The 17,912-nt window shown below is 41.0% G+C and overlaps 1 protein-coding gene and 1 long non-coding RNA gene across 3 annotated transcripts in view; one reads left to right on the top strand and one right to left on the bottom strand.

The window, feature by feature from the left end:
- Positions 1-707: 707 nt before the first annotated feature.
- Positions 708-17,912, top strand: part of GYPC (glycophorin C (Gerbich blood group)) — a 31,337-nt gene continuing 14,132 nt past the window's right edge. Inside the window, exon 1 of one of the 2 annotated variants that reach the window (NM_001004407.2) lies at positions 708-895. In NM_001004407.2, the coding sequence (NP_001004407.1) occupies positions 862-895 (34 nt within the window). In that variant the 5' untranslated portion in view covers positions 708-861. Of the gene's footprint in view, positions 896-1,566; positions 1,674-17,912 lie in introns of those variants that run through there. The other variant, NR_173485.1, reaches the window with a different exon arrangement.
- LOC107053885 lies at positions 1,537-17,902 on the bottom strand. Its single transcript, XR_006939828.1, has 4 exons — positions 17,795-17,902; positions 17,103-17,159; positions 12,600-12,743; positions 1,537-11,043 (listed from the first exon to the last, which is right to left on the bottom strand). It is a non-coding gene; the product is annotated as an uncharacterized LOC107053885 (long non-coding RNA).

Below are 17,912 nucleotides of genomic sequence, written 5' to 3'. Positions count from 1 at the left end.
GAAAAACTTGCTGCAGAGTAGGAGTAATCACCCCATGCAGACCAATGAACTTATTCTATTTATAAAGAACACTTACCTGGCGATTAAAATACAAATACCAAGGCTAGAAGGAAAAAAAAACATGTCATCTTTTTTCTGCAGACAACAAACTGAGGCAGAGATGAAGTGCTTTGCCCAAGATACCACAAGAATCCTGTGTTATAGCCAGGGCTGGAGTTACCCACGTGTCAGCCTGTGTCTCAGCCACAGGTTATTCCTCACTCTGAATGCAGTTCAGATTCATGCTCTACGCAGATGCAACACCTCTGACCCAGTAAATGCCATTCTTGACTTGCATCCATTAAAAGGACAGGATCAGACTGTGAGTGTAAGGATGCTGCTGGGCAATAAAAATTGGAAGCTCTGATCTTGATGTCACCCAGCGATGATGGGCGTTTTTGGAGGGGACTCACACCCCAGTGAGTTTTACACTTAAATAATATCAGCAGGGGCTTGGGAGGTGAATCTAATAGGTGCGCCTGAATTTGGCTGAGATTGTAAAGAGCATTTTCTTTCCACTGGCTGCTGGCTAGTAAAAGCAAAGGGATGGAATACATCCAACTTGCAAAACTTGAATACAGTTACTGCTATCTGCAAATGTGTGCCCCTCCCCGCTCATGTGAGCTACACAGGCAAAAGAGAATGACACATGTGCTGTTTCCTTTTCCAGTTGTAAAGGGGTCAGGAGCCAGGAAAGGAGAGCCTGAACAAGAGCCGCATTTTCCTGGGCTCTTCCAGCTGTTCTGCTCAATCCCGCCGTCGGTTCTGTGCAGGGAAGAGAGGCTGTCAACACAAATAAGGCATTTTTCAAAGGCGTAAATTATGAGTTACCAAAACAATACGACATCTCAACCACGTGAGTACCCTTATCCCCCCTCCTTGCAGTAAGAGTGGGTTTACCAGTCTGCGGTTTAAGGAAAGGACTGTCAAATGTGTTTCATGTGAAAGGGAAAAAGAAAAGAAAAAAGAATGCCTGAGACTCATCCTGAAGGAAGAAAGTTGCGATGAAACTGTTTTCCTTTTAATTCTTTGTGTGTGCGTGTATGCATGTGTGTGAAGAACTGAAACGGCTCTGCAGACTCCAACTCCTGAATAGGACCAAGCAAAGTCAGTAATGTTTTCGTCTAAACCCTGGTTTAAGAAAGTTTAAATGTTTTTCCCTCCCCACCCCACCTCCAGGAGTGAAAATACAGAGCATTTTGAAAGCTTCCTGATGCTTTTCTAAGCTATTAATGGTGCTGCTCAACTTCTGTTTAGAGTCCCAGGCTGTCTGCATGTAACATGAGACGCAAAGCCACAAACGGACCATCTATATTTAAAGTCACAATGTGTTTCTGCTCTGGAAATGTAGAAACGCGGGCGTAAGGACAAGCAAGTTTGCTTCTCAGCAAGGGAGGGTACAGGAGGGCAAGTCCTCTGCTGGCATAACTCTGCATATTTTAGTGAACTTGGAAAGAGAATTTGGCCTGAACAGTCAAGTGAACACAGATGCTTAACGGCAGCATGCCTGCATTCCTTTTGGGTTAGCATAAAAAAAGAAAGCGGAAGAGAAGGGGATGGATTCTGGTCTGATAAACTGAGGAAAGTTTTCAGCGCTGCAACAGCAGGATGTGACCCCCTCCTTCACGATTTTGGTATAATCTTTCCTGTTTTAATTTGAGGCAGTAATTTTGTAATGTTTTTAATAAACAAACTGCCAATAGCAGAATTGTTTATCATTCCGTGGTATCAGTAATGAAGACAAAATGTGCAGACAGGATTGCTGGGAGCTGCTGGAAATTCGGGCTGCGCTGTCAGAATATTTGGTCTGTATGGACTCTCATGGCAGCGGTGCTTCCTGAGCTTTGAATGGGACAGGCTGATCCAGCAGAAACAGCACAGCGAGCAGTAGCTCTGGAATCCCAGGCAGCAATTTCTGTTTACCCTTTATTCCATTTTGCAAGTTCCAACCAACTCCAAAGATTAGACGTCAGCGTTATCTTATATGTTATTCTATATTATTCAGCAGTTTGGGAGATAATGATTTGTTTACTATTGTTTCTGTTACCATTTGTTTTCTATTATAGACAGGAAAGAAACAGGCAGGCTAATTGAGAATTCTGAGAGTTTGGGTTTACAAAAACTTGAATAAATGACTTCCATTGGTGCTCTCAATACATGTGCAGGAGGGTGGTAGTGACTCAGTGAGGTTCATTTTGCTCCTTGTGCAGTATCACCAAGGGTCCAGACCCAACTTTTCATCTCTAGTGACAGACTTGGCCAGGTGACAAGCCAAGGACCAGTTCAAAACACCAAATAAGTGATTTCCAATCTAGCTAGAATAAGAATTCAGCCTGAAAAAAAAAAAAAAAAAAGACTTTCTATTCTTTACTTGCTCTCATAATTTCTCTTACTGATTCAGACAGAATGTATCTTATTTCACTCAGTGTCCCTCTGGTTATTGTTTTCAGTGGGGTTTTTTTTGTTTTGCTTTGTTTATCTGTTTATTTTTTAATTACATGGATCAAATGACAGAGAAAGAATAAAATTCAAGAGAAGTCTGTAACATACTCTGGTACAGTAAAACCAGGGCATTATTGGTATAATGGTTGAAGTTTTGGGGGTCAGGTCTGGGGACAAAGGTCTTATTTGTTAGTAAAATTCCAGTAATTTTTGTAAGTTACAAGACATCAAAAGGCCGATGTACTACCAGGAGCAGCACAGTATGGACGGCAGATGTTTACCAGAAAGGCAAAGCATTTGGGAAAACACATTTTCTTCAGAACTATAGTGAAAATCTTTGAAATGGGTGTGAAAATGTACAGAGAATCACTAAAACCCTTTGACTAGACCGAATATATGAATTATTACTGACTATATTAATTATTCCTGGGTACTCGCAGGTGAGACTGCAGAGCAGCTGCCTACTGATGTAAATTAAGCAGGGTTAAGTTACCTAATTGCCTGTGTTCTTTGCTTATCTCCTTGTGTTCACTTGCAGCTGATAAGGGATTTTTATTAATTCTATACGTACAGTACGATCCTACCAATCCAGGTGGGAGCAGATTGCTGTTTCACATTTAAACTGTTCACCTCTGCCAAGTCAGCAAATGTATTCTGCTTCTCGATAGGGGTGCCATACCTTATAATGTCAGGGAGCCGTGCCTGGCTCTGAAATCCCATCGCTCTCAGTGGGGTCTCTGTATACTCAATGGAGAGTTGGGTGAGCCAGTAGTTCACTCTGCTGGTTATCAGGCAGTGCGTAAAATATTTACTCCATCATTCTTCTGTAATGGATGTTTGCATGTGGCTAGAATCCAGGAATACCTAAGGAAAGAACTCTGCTAACAAAGCCAAAAATGGAGCTAGGACCTCAAATTCACTGGCTCAGATTCAATATAATACTGTGCTGTGAATGTATCTCCATTTTCTTTCTTCTTTTTCATGTCATTACTGTTGTTATTTTCATTAAGACCTAGATTCACTAAAGAGATGTGACCTTCCTGACTTTCAAATACATAATTTCTAGGTATATCACCTTCTAGTGACATATTTCCTTCTTCCAAACTCTGTTCAGATGCACAGGAAGTAACTGCCTGACTTATTACAAAATTGGAAGCATTCCATAAGTTGGGCAATCTCTACTCTAACTGCAGCTTTTGCCCTCTTCCTGTTGGACTGCAGTGAGTCAGTTCTGAGGCAATGAGCAACTCACATGAGGTGAAGTACTCACGTAAACCAGCATCACTGGGTCAAAAGTGCAGTCTGGAGAGGCAGTGAGCTATGCAAAGCCAATGCTGGGGTTCAAAGGTGTTCATCCCCACAGAGAAGGTGATCAGAGAAGGCAGGACTGAACCTCAAAGGCTGTAAAGTGGTCCTTTGAATGTTCCTGGAGCAATACCAGTGCTTTCACATGTGGCCTGTGGAAAGCTCAAATGGTCTTTTAGCCTTTTAACCACACCGTTCACTGCTTCGGAGGCAGATTCGATTTCATCAGCCTCAATCGCTTGCCTGTGACAGTAACTAAAGAACAAAAAGTTGGGGCTACTGATTACAAAAACATTGGTCTTCATTGGTAAATCTGTGAGTATTTATAAGTGAGGAAATCTGTAGATTATAATAACCTCCCACTTTTAGCACAGCAGGCTCAAAATGTGTACCACAAAGCGTTTATGTAAATTGAAAGCCCCTGCCTGTATATTTGTCTTCCACCATTGTGCATATGAATTGGAAGATTTGGCTTTATACTCCAGGGCTTCTCCTCAACAGCTTCAATGCCTGAGATGGGGATGTGAAAGTCTGCAAATTAGAAGGCTCGGAACGCACCTGAAATTTCAGCAATTAACAGCAGAGATGCTGGCAAATTGCTAAACTGGGTCAGAGGACAGATGCCCATCGAGATGGGAGCTTGCTGTTATAAAACGTGGAGTTTTCAGCAATTCTGAGATCTGCCCCTCACAAAATAAAAAATAAAAATGGAGAAATTTTCCAACCAACAGTTTACACAATAGGTGTTAAAGATTCAGCTTTGGCTGTTTGTGTTTAAGCCGATTACTAACACAGAATTGTGCCATGTCTGCATCTCACTGCTGATACTGCTGCACCTTTCTTTCGAGGCTCTTGTGGAACATACGCTGTACCCATCACTGTTCAAATGACTGAGTCCAATCAGCAAAGCCTTTTGTAAAACAGGCTTTGGGGACTGCATTCTCTAATGAAAGTCTGTTTGTGTGTCTGCTCTGCAGAGTGCCTGTCTCTATTGTTGAGGAGGGATTAGTATTCCTATAGCATAGAGAAATTCAAGCCAACAGAGAGATGTGATTGTGCGAGGTGCTGCGCAGACACCCTTTCCCCAAACAGCTGGTAGACCACATGGAAATTTTACAGGTAGTAGAAAAACGACTGCTTTCTCTGGCTAGTCTTGGCTATGGAAAGTCACTGATAACAGGTAGGAGACAGGAACAAGAACAAACTCCAACAGATCCACTGAGCAACAGCTCTTTGCTTCTTACTCTAGAGTTCTGTAATACATGCTTGGGAAAAAGATGCAGCTTAGAAGTCATTTAGCAACTGGCACAATTATTCTGTGGCAACCTTATCCATGGCAGTGGGGTTGGAACTGGATGATCTTCAAGGTCTCTTTCAACCTAAGCTGTTCTATGAATCTGTAGTTCTACGAAATACAGTGCTTGCCACAAGGGGGATCTTTGTTGTTTTGTTGAGATGGGTTTTTCAGTTTGATTTGCTTTGAGGGGGAGGAATTTGGTCTTTTTTTTTTTTCTTCACATCTGAGCTGTGATAAGAAATGCATGAAAAATAGGGGTCAACACAACGCTGCAGTGACAAAGGTACCTGAACACCTTAGCTGAGCAGGTACTTGGGCAGCACACAGACCGTGCTTTAAACTTATCTCTGAAAGACTTCAGTTCCTAAGTCAAATGAATTTGACAGTTACCCCAGTAATGAGTTCCTGAGAAATCCACCAGCTGCAGAGCATTCTGTAAAACTCCTCTGTGAAAGAATAAGAGTGGCATTTGGAGAAATCAGTCCGAATTTGCCAGCAAGTTATGAGCACAAATAGAGAAAAGGACTATTTTCTCAGCATAATTTATTTGTAACTCATAACTTGACTATATCAAGCAATGATCATGCAGCATGGTAACAGGCATGTAGCTCGTAATTTGTAGCTGAAATCAGATCCATGCTCCTCAATTTCTCCAAGGGTCAGCATGATCTAATTCACACCAGACTCTTCTCTCTCTAATGTTAGCAAAGAAGTCAAATGCACTGTCTTTGCTCTGCTGATCTCTCATTGCAGATGTACCTTGCACGTACAGTTTCACCAGTGAGACATCTGGCTAAGTGATTTCCCTCTTAATTAATCTTCTCATCTGCAAAGGAGACCGCTTTCTCATATCTGCTTCTCTTCTGACATATGTTTCACTGCAGGATTCTTCCTGATGAAGCACAAAACTTTACTGAAAATCTCAACGGGTTAAACTTGTTCTGCTGCATTTGTTCTTCTGCTCCTTCCCTTTCCTTCTCTTTTTCCATCCTTGAAAAAAAATTCAGTTATTTCATGAGGGTCTACCCCTTTCTTCTTCAGATAAGCCCTGAAATGGAGTTAAGCTTTTTATCAGTAAGTTGCAGGGGGGCTTTTGAACACACCCTGTGACAGCTTCATGTTATCGTGAGTGATAAATTCCTATTTTCCTGGGGACTGCATGTTTAAAATGTCTACTTTGAGGAGGCAGTCCACATTACAAAGAGCATGTGTGAAAAGCGTATAGCTCAGCACAATCAAACATCCAGCCTTTATGTATGTGCAGGTGTTTAGATTTGGAAACACACACTTTCAGCAGCAGCAAACCTGCAAAGTGGATTTGAATTCTTTTTATACAGACACATATATCATACACACAGTGTAAGCATAGACGAAGTATACATCTGTGTGCAGACTTACACTTATGTACAGACACCCCTTTTCAGCATTTATGCACCTTTTCACTGATCAGACTTATGGGTACAGAGAGGGTTATTTCCCTGACTGCATCTCCATTCACAGACCAACACCCACGAGCTTATCTTTTCCTTTTTATATGAAAGACACCTCCAAAAGCAGCAGAAACGACCAGATTTTTGAAGGCTTAGCAGAGGCATAAACTCAACAACGAGGAAGAAAGCAAGAAAGAGGTTTAGGCTATATATAAAAGGTTGGAAAATATTTTTAAAAATCATTTTTGTGTGATACAGTAAAGCATCAGTGAAGCAGCCTTATTCAAACTCTCTCTTGTAGACACCAGATTCAGCTTTCTCTCTGCTGACTGTTTATACAGCCACAGCCTGTTAGCTCACAAAGGTGTTAACACTGAATCACTCTGTATTTTGAATTTAGGCATCACAGCATTTGCTTAAATCTATCTTGGACACCAGTGCAAGACTCATGTCTCCAACAGGCAAAAATCTAGAGGAAAGCAATGGTACTGACTTCAGAAATAAGGCAGAAGTACATTTTCCACATGAGAGTAAAAGGGGAGAATCCAGATTAGGAAAGTCAAAATCTGAAATGTTCTTGGATAAGGAAATGTATAAATTTAAACCTCAAGCACTTACAGCTTTTCTTGGGGTAGTGTTTCTCTAGTAGCTCCTTTGTGTTGAGAGAACTCAGTAATCACAATTCCAGGAAAAATTTCCAGAAGGAAAACCGATTGTTTTAGCATATTAATGCTGAAACAGAAATAAGTATTTACAGAAACATTAACTTCCTTTGGAAACAGAATATTTATTCAAAAATCAATTAAATTGCACTCTGTTTTTCTGTGTCTACCTCAACTTATTATGGGACAAATGAATTTGTACTGGAACAGATATCACAAATTGTTGCTTCACATTGACTTGATACCTCCGGGTAGTAAACATTTACTCTCTCTATAAAGCAACAAACAAAAAAAGCCTTGTTTTCTTTGAAAAAAACATCCTGTTAACCTGAAAACAAGGTGCTTCTCATCTCTTAATTGGATATTTCCATCACCTAATAAAGGATGAAAAAACAGGTGCTGATGGCCAGCTTTAATTAAACCAGATAATTGATAGGTTAAGCAAATAGTTCAGAAATCACATCACCACAGCTATTAAAGAGCTTCACGTATGAAAAGCAGAGAGAAAAAATATTTCTGGTGGGTTAAGGAGAGTTAGCATGAAAATGTCATCCTTGAATTCAGGTTATTTGGACAACTTTTCAGAAATTCTCAACTTCAAAATGATACTATTTTTACATTTCATTCCTATATTCTGAGATCTGCGTGGATATATTGCTGAATTCAATTTTGAAGGTTTACTTAATGCATATTAGAGCTAGTAATTTACCAGTTTATTACAAAATCACATTTTCAGTTGAGACTGTTATTTCCTGAAACTTTAAAGAAGTCCTTATATAAGCAGTATTTGTAATCTAGCAGAGATTTTCCTTCTAATTATATGATAGTTCATTCCAGTGTCATGAGCACAGTCCTTCTGCTGAACAGTACAGGGAGCAGAAAATTAGATTCTTGGTGTATCTTTATGCAAGGATGCTCTCAGAGAGTGGACCAGTCTCCGATTGTTATCTTTCACTCACAACTACCCTCTCAGGTTGTCTAGTCTCTACACCTCCTAGTCCTCCTCTACACCTCCTAGTCCTTCATGCTGGTCCCTTTCTCAGCCTACAGGTAAGGACTCATATCTCAGCAAAGGAGAGACAGTCAGGTCCCAGTTACTAAACATCATTTCCTTGCTTCTTTCAAGGATGTTCCACAGTCCCAGCAGTGGGAAGGAAGAAAGCACAAGCAAGGAAGACATCAATCTTCCTTTGTCAGGCAATGGGCTGAGGCAGTGTTTCCTTTGGGAGCTGCCCCCTCTTCCACCACCATCCCTTTTCTTCATTGGTTTCTCTTTGCTCTCCCACCTCCACAGCTTGCTAAGGAACAGATCTTTCATGTCATCACATAAGAATTTTCATTTAGAACCTGGGACGTGTTTTTTACATCCTGGATCCCATGATTGGGAGAGTTTATTATTGTCTGTCTCCCTTCAATGTCCATAATAACATCAGTGGACTTCAATTTTGGGAGTCTCTGTTCCACAAAGATCCAATTTTCCCTCACTGAACACACTGGGATATATTTCTATTTTAAGGAAGGCTGTACTACCAGTAACTAATAGCAATTAAGCCCTTGGTGGAGACAGGGGGATGTGCACAGGATTAGTCTGCAGAAAAACCTGCATAAAGCATTGAGCAGAGCAGACCAGGAAACAAAACCACCATTCAGAGCCATGATTCTGTTCCTGCTTCCTCTCTGCTTTACAAAAAGAGGAACTCACAGCTCTCTTGTTCTTTTTCAAAATCTCTTCAGAAGTTTCAAATTTTTTTCAAAATGAGGGATGCTTTGCATTCCTGGCTGAGTTTCCTGACATTCACACCACTCCTGCACTGGTCATGGAGAAGAGTTGAGTGAATGTCTTCTGCATGGCAACACCAGCATGTCCAGAGGGAACAGCACAAGGTCAGGGAGAAAAAAGATCATCTGTAGGTTGTTCTTTTGCAGGCTCTGATCTCCTAACAGAATAGGACCAATTCAAATGAAACCTTGTTGATTGCTTTTGATGTTTTCCCCATTCCCAGTGAGAGGTGACTTCTCCTCCATGGCTAGAGCTCAAGCAGTGGCTAGCTTGAGGGCTATAGATTACTCCTTACACCAACCCAATTCCAAATGGCAGTCATGCATGGTGGCTTCATGTGGTGAGATGGGAAAGATGCGCTTGCAAAGCCCTCAGAAAGCTGCTGGTTTGCTCATAGCCTGATCTAGTCACATCTTTCTTCTATTTCCAGCTCTCTAGTCAATGTCTCCTTCCCAATCATATTAATCTTACCATCTTTTCCCTCACATCCTTCTCCTTCTTTCTTGATGAAATACATTTTTATTTTGCTTTGTTTAGTCTGTAAATAATAATTCATCTCTTCTTCTATCTACTTTGTGAACAAAAATCACCAAAGAATTGCTTGCCACGTCAGCGCCCACAACAAGGGGAGCTGAACACATCCATCTTCAGTGGGAAGATGGGATTAATCTTCTTGGATGGGTCTTCCCTCATTACATTGCTCATTCTAGACGGAGATGGAGGCCTCCTGAAACGTGAAGATAAAATGCAAAAAAACCAACCTTAGGAATGACATCAACTGGCAAAGCATATATGTTGGAAGGACTTCAGGGTTTTCTCCTTGAAAATAATTTTCCCCTAAATATATTCATTTATATTCTATGAGGTAGTCTCTAGACAGTGGAGATCAAAGCAAACTGGAAATCCAGCAGAGTTCTTAAGTGCATTACAGGTAGCGTGTTTCAAAGCCTTCTGACTGAACATTTAAGCACCATGGAAGAAGAGAAGTAGCAGGTGGTAATACATGTAAACATGATTGTTCTAATCTTTATACTTTTCCACTTGTCAAAGCTAACTTTCCAGCACAATATATGACAAAGTGCAAAAATAAGGGATGCTGTATGCACATGCATACACACATGGGAGAGCATAAAATCCAAGGTCACCATCCAGCTCTGGATTTTCTTTCAGACACATTTCTGATCTTGTAAATCATTCACAGAAATAAGGACATGGATTTATCAGACTTATGCAGAACCTGGCAAATCTGTGCATGGAGAGAGTGCTGCTTCTGAGACTGGGATACAGCAGTGTCATTCTCTGCAGCCTTACTTTTTGGCGAGTAAGTTTCACCCAGGTAAAAGATACAAAATTAAGAGACACAGTTTAGCAGGCAATATTGGTGGTAGGTGGATAATTGGACGAGATGATCTTAGAAGTCTTTTCCAACCTTAATGATTCTGTGATCATACAAAAATGCCATCCATTACAGCTAGTGAACATGCTTCAAATGCAGCTCCATCTACTATAATTACAAATTTTAATGAAGGTAAAATGATTTATCAGTGGTAAATCAGAGTTACTGTGGGAAGCAGAAGTGTAGGCATGTAGTAGTGGGGAGCAAATAATGATAGACAGATTCTGCATGATCCCACCAAAGAATATTTCCTGTTGATCCAAGTTCTTTGCACACAAAGAGAAGATGCTTATGACTCCTGAGATCATTCTTCCTCTGGGACCCTTTTTACCAGAGGAGCAAACCAACCCTCCCACTTTTGGCAGGCAGGAATGCAACCAGGGAGATAAATGCTTTTGCATTTCTCTGAACTTTGCTTTTGCTCTTTAGTAAAAGATTTCCCCTTCTGGAAGCCATTAAAATTCGTGAATCTCAGACAAAGACTTTTCTTCCTCCTCCCACATTCTGTGCAAGATGCTTAATGTCTGCATCCTGGGGACATAACTGTGAGCTGGAAGCAGAGCACGAGCCAAGCCCTTCTCTTGCATTACCGCCGCTCTTTGCCTTCACTTGGGATGAATGAATCCTTTCATCTCATCTGCATTTGACTCGTGTCAGAAGGTTCATGGAGCAACAACGGGGCGGCAGAGATCCTGAAACAGTTTTAAAAGTGTCATTTCTAAATAACTCAGGCTCAGCTTTAAGCACTGAGGGAGAAAGCAGGAGCAGGTACAACAGTTTGACACAATTTTAAGATTAAATGGAGCATAAAACAGTGGACTTTACACTCTTCACGACTTGCATTTCCTTTAAGGAAAAGGTCATGTCTTTGCTCCCAGCTGTTCTGAGCCTTCCCCAGGCAGGAAGAATATCCTGTGTCCTGTGTTCTCCAGGGGCCAGCAGCAGAGCAGAGGGAGCATGGCTTCCACCTCCCTGCTACCACTGCTCTGTTCTTAAGTGATGTGATCCTGAAGCACTGGGGAGATCTCCCTCCCTTCCAAACATGATGCAGCTCACACAGGACTCCCGCAGCTGGTGGAAGTGGCCAGAGGGGGAAATACAAGCTATTCCCTTTGGAGGCCTCGGTGCCTATTTTTGTCAGGTATGAAATTGCAGTCACTGGGGGAGGGGAAGTAAATGTCCTGTGATTAAAGATTGCGTCTATCATTTCTTCCCCAGAGAGGGGTGTCTTTTCCTCATTGGATGAGAAACTCGAAATCGAATAAGTGTTGTTTTCTACCTAAATGATTTCCTTCAAGATAACAACTGAGAAGAAGCTCTCAGACCCTAAGGGATGTAACATCCTGTTCGTGCACACAGCAAGGTCCAAGGCTTGTGAGTGGCTGAAGGAAGTCTGCCATGGAGATATGGATAGATGCTGGTGTCCAGCTTAGTAAATGATTGTGCTTGCTGCTGTGTGGCATATTAAGGTAGCAGCTTGTTATTTGTGAGCAAAACATCCCTTATCCCTAAGAAGATATGTACATTTTCACACTGGACGTAACTCTGGGTAGAGGGGAGATGTAGCAAGAAATGTAAAAATCAGTGCAAAGTTATGGCACCACAACAGTGGCTGATGGCCATATAAACTCTCCAGACTCCCAGGGCACACTTTCCTGTTCCGCATCCTTGCTGGGATATTTCTTATCTACCTTCTAGCTAATAGGACTTGGTAACAATTACTCACATCCCCTTGTTGCCATTGCATGATGAAGCCACACTGTGGTCTTACCAGACCTGCCTGTGTTTCCCACGGCTCTCCCCAGCTGTCTGTCTTAAACACCAGCATAAAGAACAGGAGAACGTCTTTCCCAAGGACACCATCACCTCTGTTAAAGTATCCAGAAAAAGCGGTTGCCGAGATCAGTTTAATCCTGATGGCACTGAGCTTTCTCACCTAATCAGACCTTAAATGCTTTTACAGCTCTGACCAAGAACGTGCTGTAAGAAGCACAGAGCTGATGGGCCATCTTCCCTATTAGTCATCTTATGGAAAGTAAAAGCACAGGACAGCCATCTAGGGGGTCTGAAACACAGAAAATTCTTGAACCTGAATTAATATGTCAGTGTTTATAGGGGTGTCCTGGGTTACAAAAGCCTTTGCACTTACCGGAGTTTCTGGTATGAAATATTTTAACCTCCTGCTCAAAGCTTGGCAGAATTGAGCCTCACCTCCCCCTCTTCCCTCTCCTTGAATGAGCTCTTTTACCTTGTAATTGAAGGAATTAAATCCTGGGAGCTCAGCACTGCTGAAGGCACGGCTTGTATCAGGGAACAAGGCATCACCCCACCCTGCTCAACTACCAACCACCAGGAGGGTAACTCGGTGGATGCAGAAACGGTCATTCAGGTCCTGCAGAGGAGAGAATCAAAATTGACAGGCACTGTGAAACTTGGGACAGTTTTATTTACCTCTTTAAGAATTCTGTTCCATCTATACAGAGGAAACCAAAAAATACAAAGGGGATGTGGGCTCTTCTCTTTGATTTGTAATGGATACACACTTCTGACTGAGCCTTGCTCTGAAGTACAGCACAGCTCCCCCCAACATAAACTAAAGCTAACACATATCTCCAGGCGGAACTTGGCTCTTAAACAGAGTTTAATGGGAGTCTGTTCTGGCTGAACTCTACTGATGACTTCATATTTTCCAGGGCTGTGCTGGTGCTGTTGGCTCCTTCTTTTTTTTTCGTTTGTTTGTTTTCTCTCTCTCTTTATAATAATAGGTGTTTCAGTGGGATAAATTGACCTTCTGATACTATTCCAAAGAACACTTCTTTGGAGATGATGATAAGTAGTTTGGGGATGTTATAAAAGGACATTGATAAATTTTCAAGCACTTTCATGATTGCTGAGAAGGCAAAGATTTTCAGCCTATAGCGTCAACTGGTGAATAAATCTGGGAACTGGTAAAACAGAGAGGATGAGCAGATGCTGCATCCGGTGATCTTAATGCTGGAACACCAGTTCTATTGTGTTTCTAATATTCATAACATGGATTTTTTTTTTTAAAGATTTCACCACTGGCCCAATTTTACAGTTGAAATTTGTGGGAGATCTGCCACTAACTTCAAAGGGACCAGAAGCAGTGTCACAGAGCATGCTTTTACAAATTGTACCTTGCATGTGTGCAACTCAGTATTTCACTTCGTGCATTGGAATGATGCCCTGCTTTGCAACAAGCGTAAATGGGACAGGAAGGACTGCTGCTGGTGTTAGCTGGTGATTAAGCTATGGCAGAGCAACATCCCTCCAGGCAGGCAGGCAGGCAGGCAGGGGGGAGCAGAACCACAGAGTCCCTATTTATACAGCTGAGAGAGGGCCCTTACTTCTATATGTTCATACACAGAAAATACCTCGTACCTCAACTTTTGCCAAGCCACTGTATTTCAAAGGAGTCACTTGTCTGTGAAAAACTGGAGTTTTCTGTTAAAAGCAATCTAATGAGGAATTACCCAGCTTTATCCAGCTCTTTTTCCCCTTGTGCTTCTCTTTTAGGGCAACCTGTTCATTCTGAGTACAGATTAATAACGTACTTCACTTGCTTGAAAGCGCATTCCTGCCTTCCTCTCTGTCTACACAAAACCCCTTCTTCTTTACAGAATAACTGACAGTCAGACCACACACTGACTTTGAATCAGTTTGCCAATAAGTAAATACCCCCTGCCTCTTTCTTTTTGGTGGGCCAGTTTTCTGCTGAATCAGCTTCAGTGGAAAAGAGTTAGCAGCAAGAATGCACTTTTCAGCTGCAATATAGTAACCATCTCAAATCACAGCAATTCACCCTCAGCTTTCCTGCATGTACATTCCATATATTTAGGAAAGGATCAGTCCAAGGGCTTTGCAGTAAGCCAAAAATACGGTGATTAGAGAAGTGCCTTAGCAAGCATTTGTTGCTATTGAAAAGTACTAGACCATATTTCTTTGCTTAATGACACACATTAATCCTCCATTGAAATTGCCAGGGCTGTCCAAGCTGAATTTGGCTTTAAAGATTTAAAATATAGTCCAAACTGTAAAAATGTAATATTCTGACCAAAAGAAGAGCTGAAAAAAAATCTCAGCACTGTCCCTTTGGCTTTTCCCTTGTTATTTAAACTGCTAGAGACATTGCCTATATTCTTTGAATCTGTTGCAAAAAAAATGGCAATTTTAATTGATGACCATTATATGAACATCATCCAAGTACTTCCACCCACTGCCACTTCTGTTTTCAGTCCAGTTTCCTAATGAAATGAGTCTTATGAGTTCCTGCTGTCTATCTGTCTGCTTAATCATCTGTTCACCCATCTGTCACTTCTCATCAAGAACTTTTGTATCCACTAACCAGTTTCAACCAGATTCGAAAGAGAAGCAGAAGCCTCAGAGATTGTTATGGTCCTCCAAGTTGTATGAAAGTCAACGTTTGTCTACAGAGAGCCAATCAAGGGATAAGTAACACAAAAATGACTCCTTACTAGAAGATGAACCTAAATAGGATTCTCTTCTATTTTGGAGTGTACTAACATCCAATTTAAGCAAGATAAGTTTGCTTCAGAAAATATGTATGCAAGACAGTAGGCCTAATGCAGAGACATATAAGACTGTTCAAGCGTCTACTGGAGAGAGATTTAGCACTGGCGTCCAGCACATGTCAGAAGCTTTATGAAAAAGCTCTAATTCCTTTAAGAAAGGCTAAGCCCTTGGTGCAGGTTTTGGAAAGGGATGGCTGAACAATGCTAACAGTAATAGTTGGGATTTGTTTTCCATAATTATAGACTCCAGAAACCTAGGCCTCTTATCTAAGCTAGTCTTCTTTGTTAGCTTCCTAGTTGATGGGAAGAGAAATTTCCACTCCTTCCCCCAGGGTTCATCACACCTGTGCAAGAGCTGAATTGATTTTCCTGCAAGAAGGGGTGTCCTCTGTGCAGCTCCTGTGAAGACAGCACAGATCACCTAGCCTCCTTTCCAGGGGTCAAATATCTCACCAAGACAGTTATTATCTCTCCACTTACATACTACTGACTGTTGACTGTTCATTAAGAGAGAGGAACATTATTAATGAATTTCTAATGAATCTCACAACAGTGTAAGTCCCTCAATGAAAAATTCTCTATATGGCTTCAGTTCAGGCTTTTTATGCTCAGCTGTTAACGTCTTCAATATGCTATTTGTCAAATAATGCTAGACAACTGTCCAAAAACAATAGCCAAGCAAGAATTTTTCTATCTTTTTTTTTCAACAATTACTGCACAGTCTGTCCAGAATTGCTCAAATGACTGATAGATACTAAAGAAGTTTTGCTAAAATTGCTCAACTCAATTCAGACAGCTTGGACTGTTCTATAAATGCTTTTCAGATAATGAAACAGGCCTTTTCCTTTTAAATGAAGCAGATATGCAAAAGAAATCTGCATATTCATTGCAGAATCCTTGGAAAATGGAAGTGTTTTTGCCTTGAGCTATTATTTGCCTTGCAAGTTTCTTAGGTGTTTCAATATGTCTTATTTTCTTTGTTTAATATGTTCAATATTTAAAGCATTTGAAAACTTGTTTCCACTGCAGCTATCTCCATTAATAATACTAACCTCATCAGTGTTCCATGAAAGATCTCTGTGTCCCTAAAGAGCATATGCTAAACATCCTGACATTTCTACTTGCAGTGCTTTGCAAACAGCGCCTTAGGCTAGCACTGGTGTAGGAATGGGATGTAGCTGAATACAACTCATACCAAATAAGTAAGGAGATGCAGTGCAGACAGCTCTTGTTTCCAAGAATTATCACCTGTAGAACCACTTTGCAACAAACTATTGGTGGTGAGAATGAGACACAAAGGAAGAAACCTGCCCATGTTGGGAAAATTACTATACTTTTCCAAGGAAGGTAGCTAGGCACTAGATTCTTCAAATTGTCAGGATAATATCTTTGTACATAACTGCAGGCTTTCACCAGGTTCCAGATGATTTCTAGGTCATGTGACCTGTAATTTAAGCACAAGGTCAAACCGTTTCATCTCAAAACTAGAAACAGACATTTAGCAGCCTTAATAAACTAATAGCCACATTTCTTTCCTTTCATGTCTGTGTTTCTTAGAACAAGCTTTCTGCTATCAGCAGAACCAGGGAAACACTCTTACATTTGGATTTATGTCTCTGTCCCCTAAGTCCCACCACTGCATACAGCGGCTCACTTCCACAGCTTCTCAGATTGGGAATGGAAAGTACTGCAGCTCCTGTTTACCTACATGCATGACCACTGGAAGACCTCTGGTGACTGGTCAACCAGTTGCTGCTAAACAGAGCTTAGAATTGCTGAATCCTCACTGCCTTTCCTTCACTGCTGGTCTAACCTGGTCTTCTTTTTCTCTCCAGCCTACAGTTTTCACGGAAATTGAGGTAAAGTGTTTGTCTTTGCCCGCCCTTCCTTCGAAAGCTGAATAACGGAGCCAAGATTTCCAAAGGTTGTAAGGACAGATGGACAGGCACAAAGCAAGAACAGCTATATCCCTAGAGAAAGTCAGGGCAAAAATGATGCCAATTATATTTGAAGGAAATATTATTAAAAAAAAAAACACAGTTGTGTTTGTCTTAGTTGAGGGGACTAATTTTGGCTAATGTTTGTCTTCAATCATACCACGCCCAGAAAAAGTGTGTGTTTCAGATGTAATCTAAATCTTAAGGAGTTGTTAAGGTTATAAAATCAAGCTCAGCAATGTGAAGAAATATGGAGATTACCTTATACTCTGCTGACACCATCAAATGTCGTCAGAATCAAGACTGAGCCTGGTAGACCTGTTAGGTACACATTAAAAAACATCTTGGTAAATAATTACACACAGTTTAGCGGTCAAACTCTCTTAATACATCATGTAACCACCTACACAAGTGAAGGAATTATCAATACATCTTCGCCTAAAAGACCTCTTAGCCTCTGACTTTCCACTGAAAGGTTCAAATTTTTGTGCTTGTCTTTCTAACATGCAAAGTTTAGGTCAGTGCAGTGTGCTTTTTCATGGACTGTTTCTCAACTGTTACAAGTAAGGTATCTGTTACAGGTTGTCAGACAGATTTTCACTATATCCATCCTCAGCTATTTTGATTACCTGTGATCGTTTGCAACATTTGCAATGGTTAATCAATTAAGCCAGTGATTCCTTTCCATCCAGTGCATTACTTTGATCTCGGTGAACGAGCAAATGGCTGTTTTGTTTCCATTTTGATTCAGTAAAAATGACTAGAGCTTGAAGTTTCTGACTTTGAAGGAAAGTCAGGCATAAATTATTTGGCAAATTCTCTGGCTATTTAGTGTTTATTTCAAAAGTTTCCTCAAAAACAAATGCTCTGTTCTGATGAGGAATGGGGAGATGAAAGGACACGTACTGGAAGACTGTCTGATCATGGACCATAGCTTCTGGATTGATTCTTACCCCATTTGTCACTCCTCCTTTAATGAAGCAATAACAGATCAATTTATCTTCCCCAGCAAGATGTGCATTTCAAGTGTGAGCCAACTTTCTTGTGGAGGAAAAATCTGCCCCTTTTAAG

This window comes from Gallus gallus, chromosome 7 (assembly GCF_016699485.2).
Source record: "Gallus gallus isolate bGalGal1 chromosome 7, bGalGal1.mat.broiler.GRCg7b, whole genome shotgun sequence".
Classification (NCBI taxonomy): Eukaryota; Metazoa; Chordata; class Aves; order Galliformes; family Phasianidae; genus Gallus; species Gallus gallus.
The sequence above is the reverse complement of the archived record's forward strand: the minus strand, read 5'-3'. Positions and strand labels throughout refer to the sequence as shown.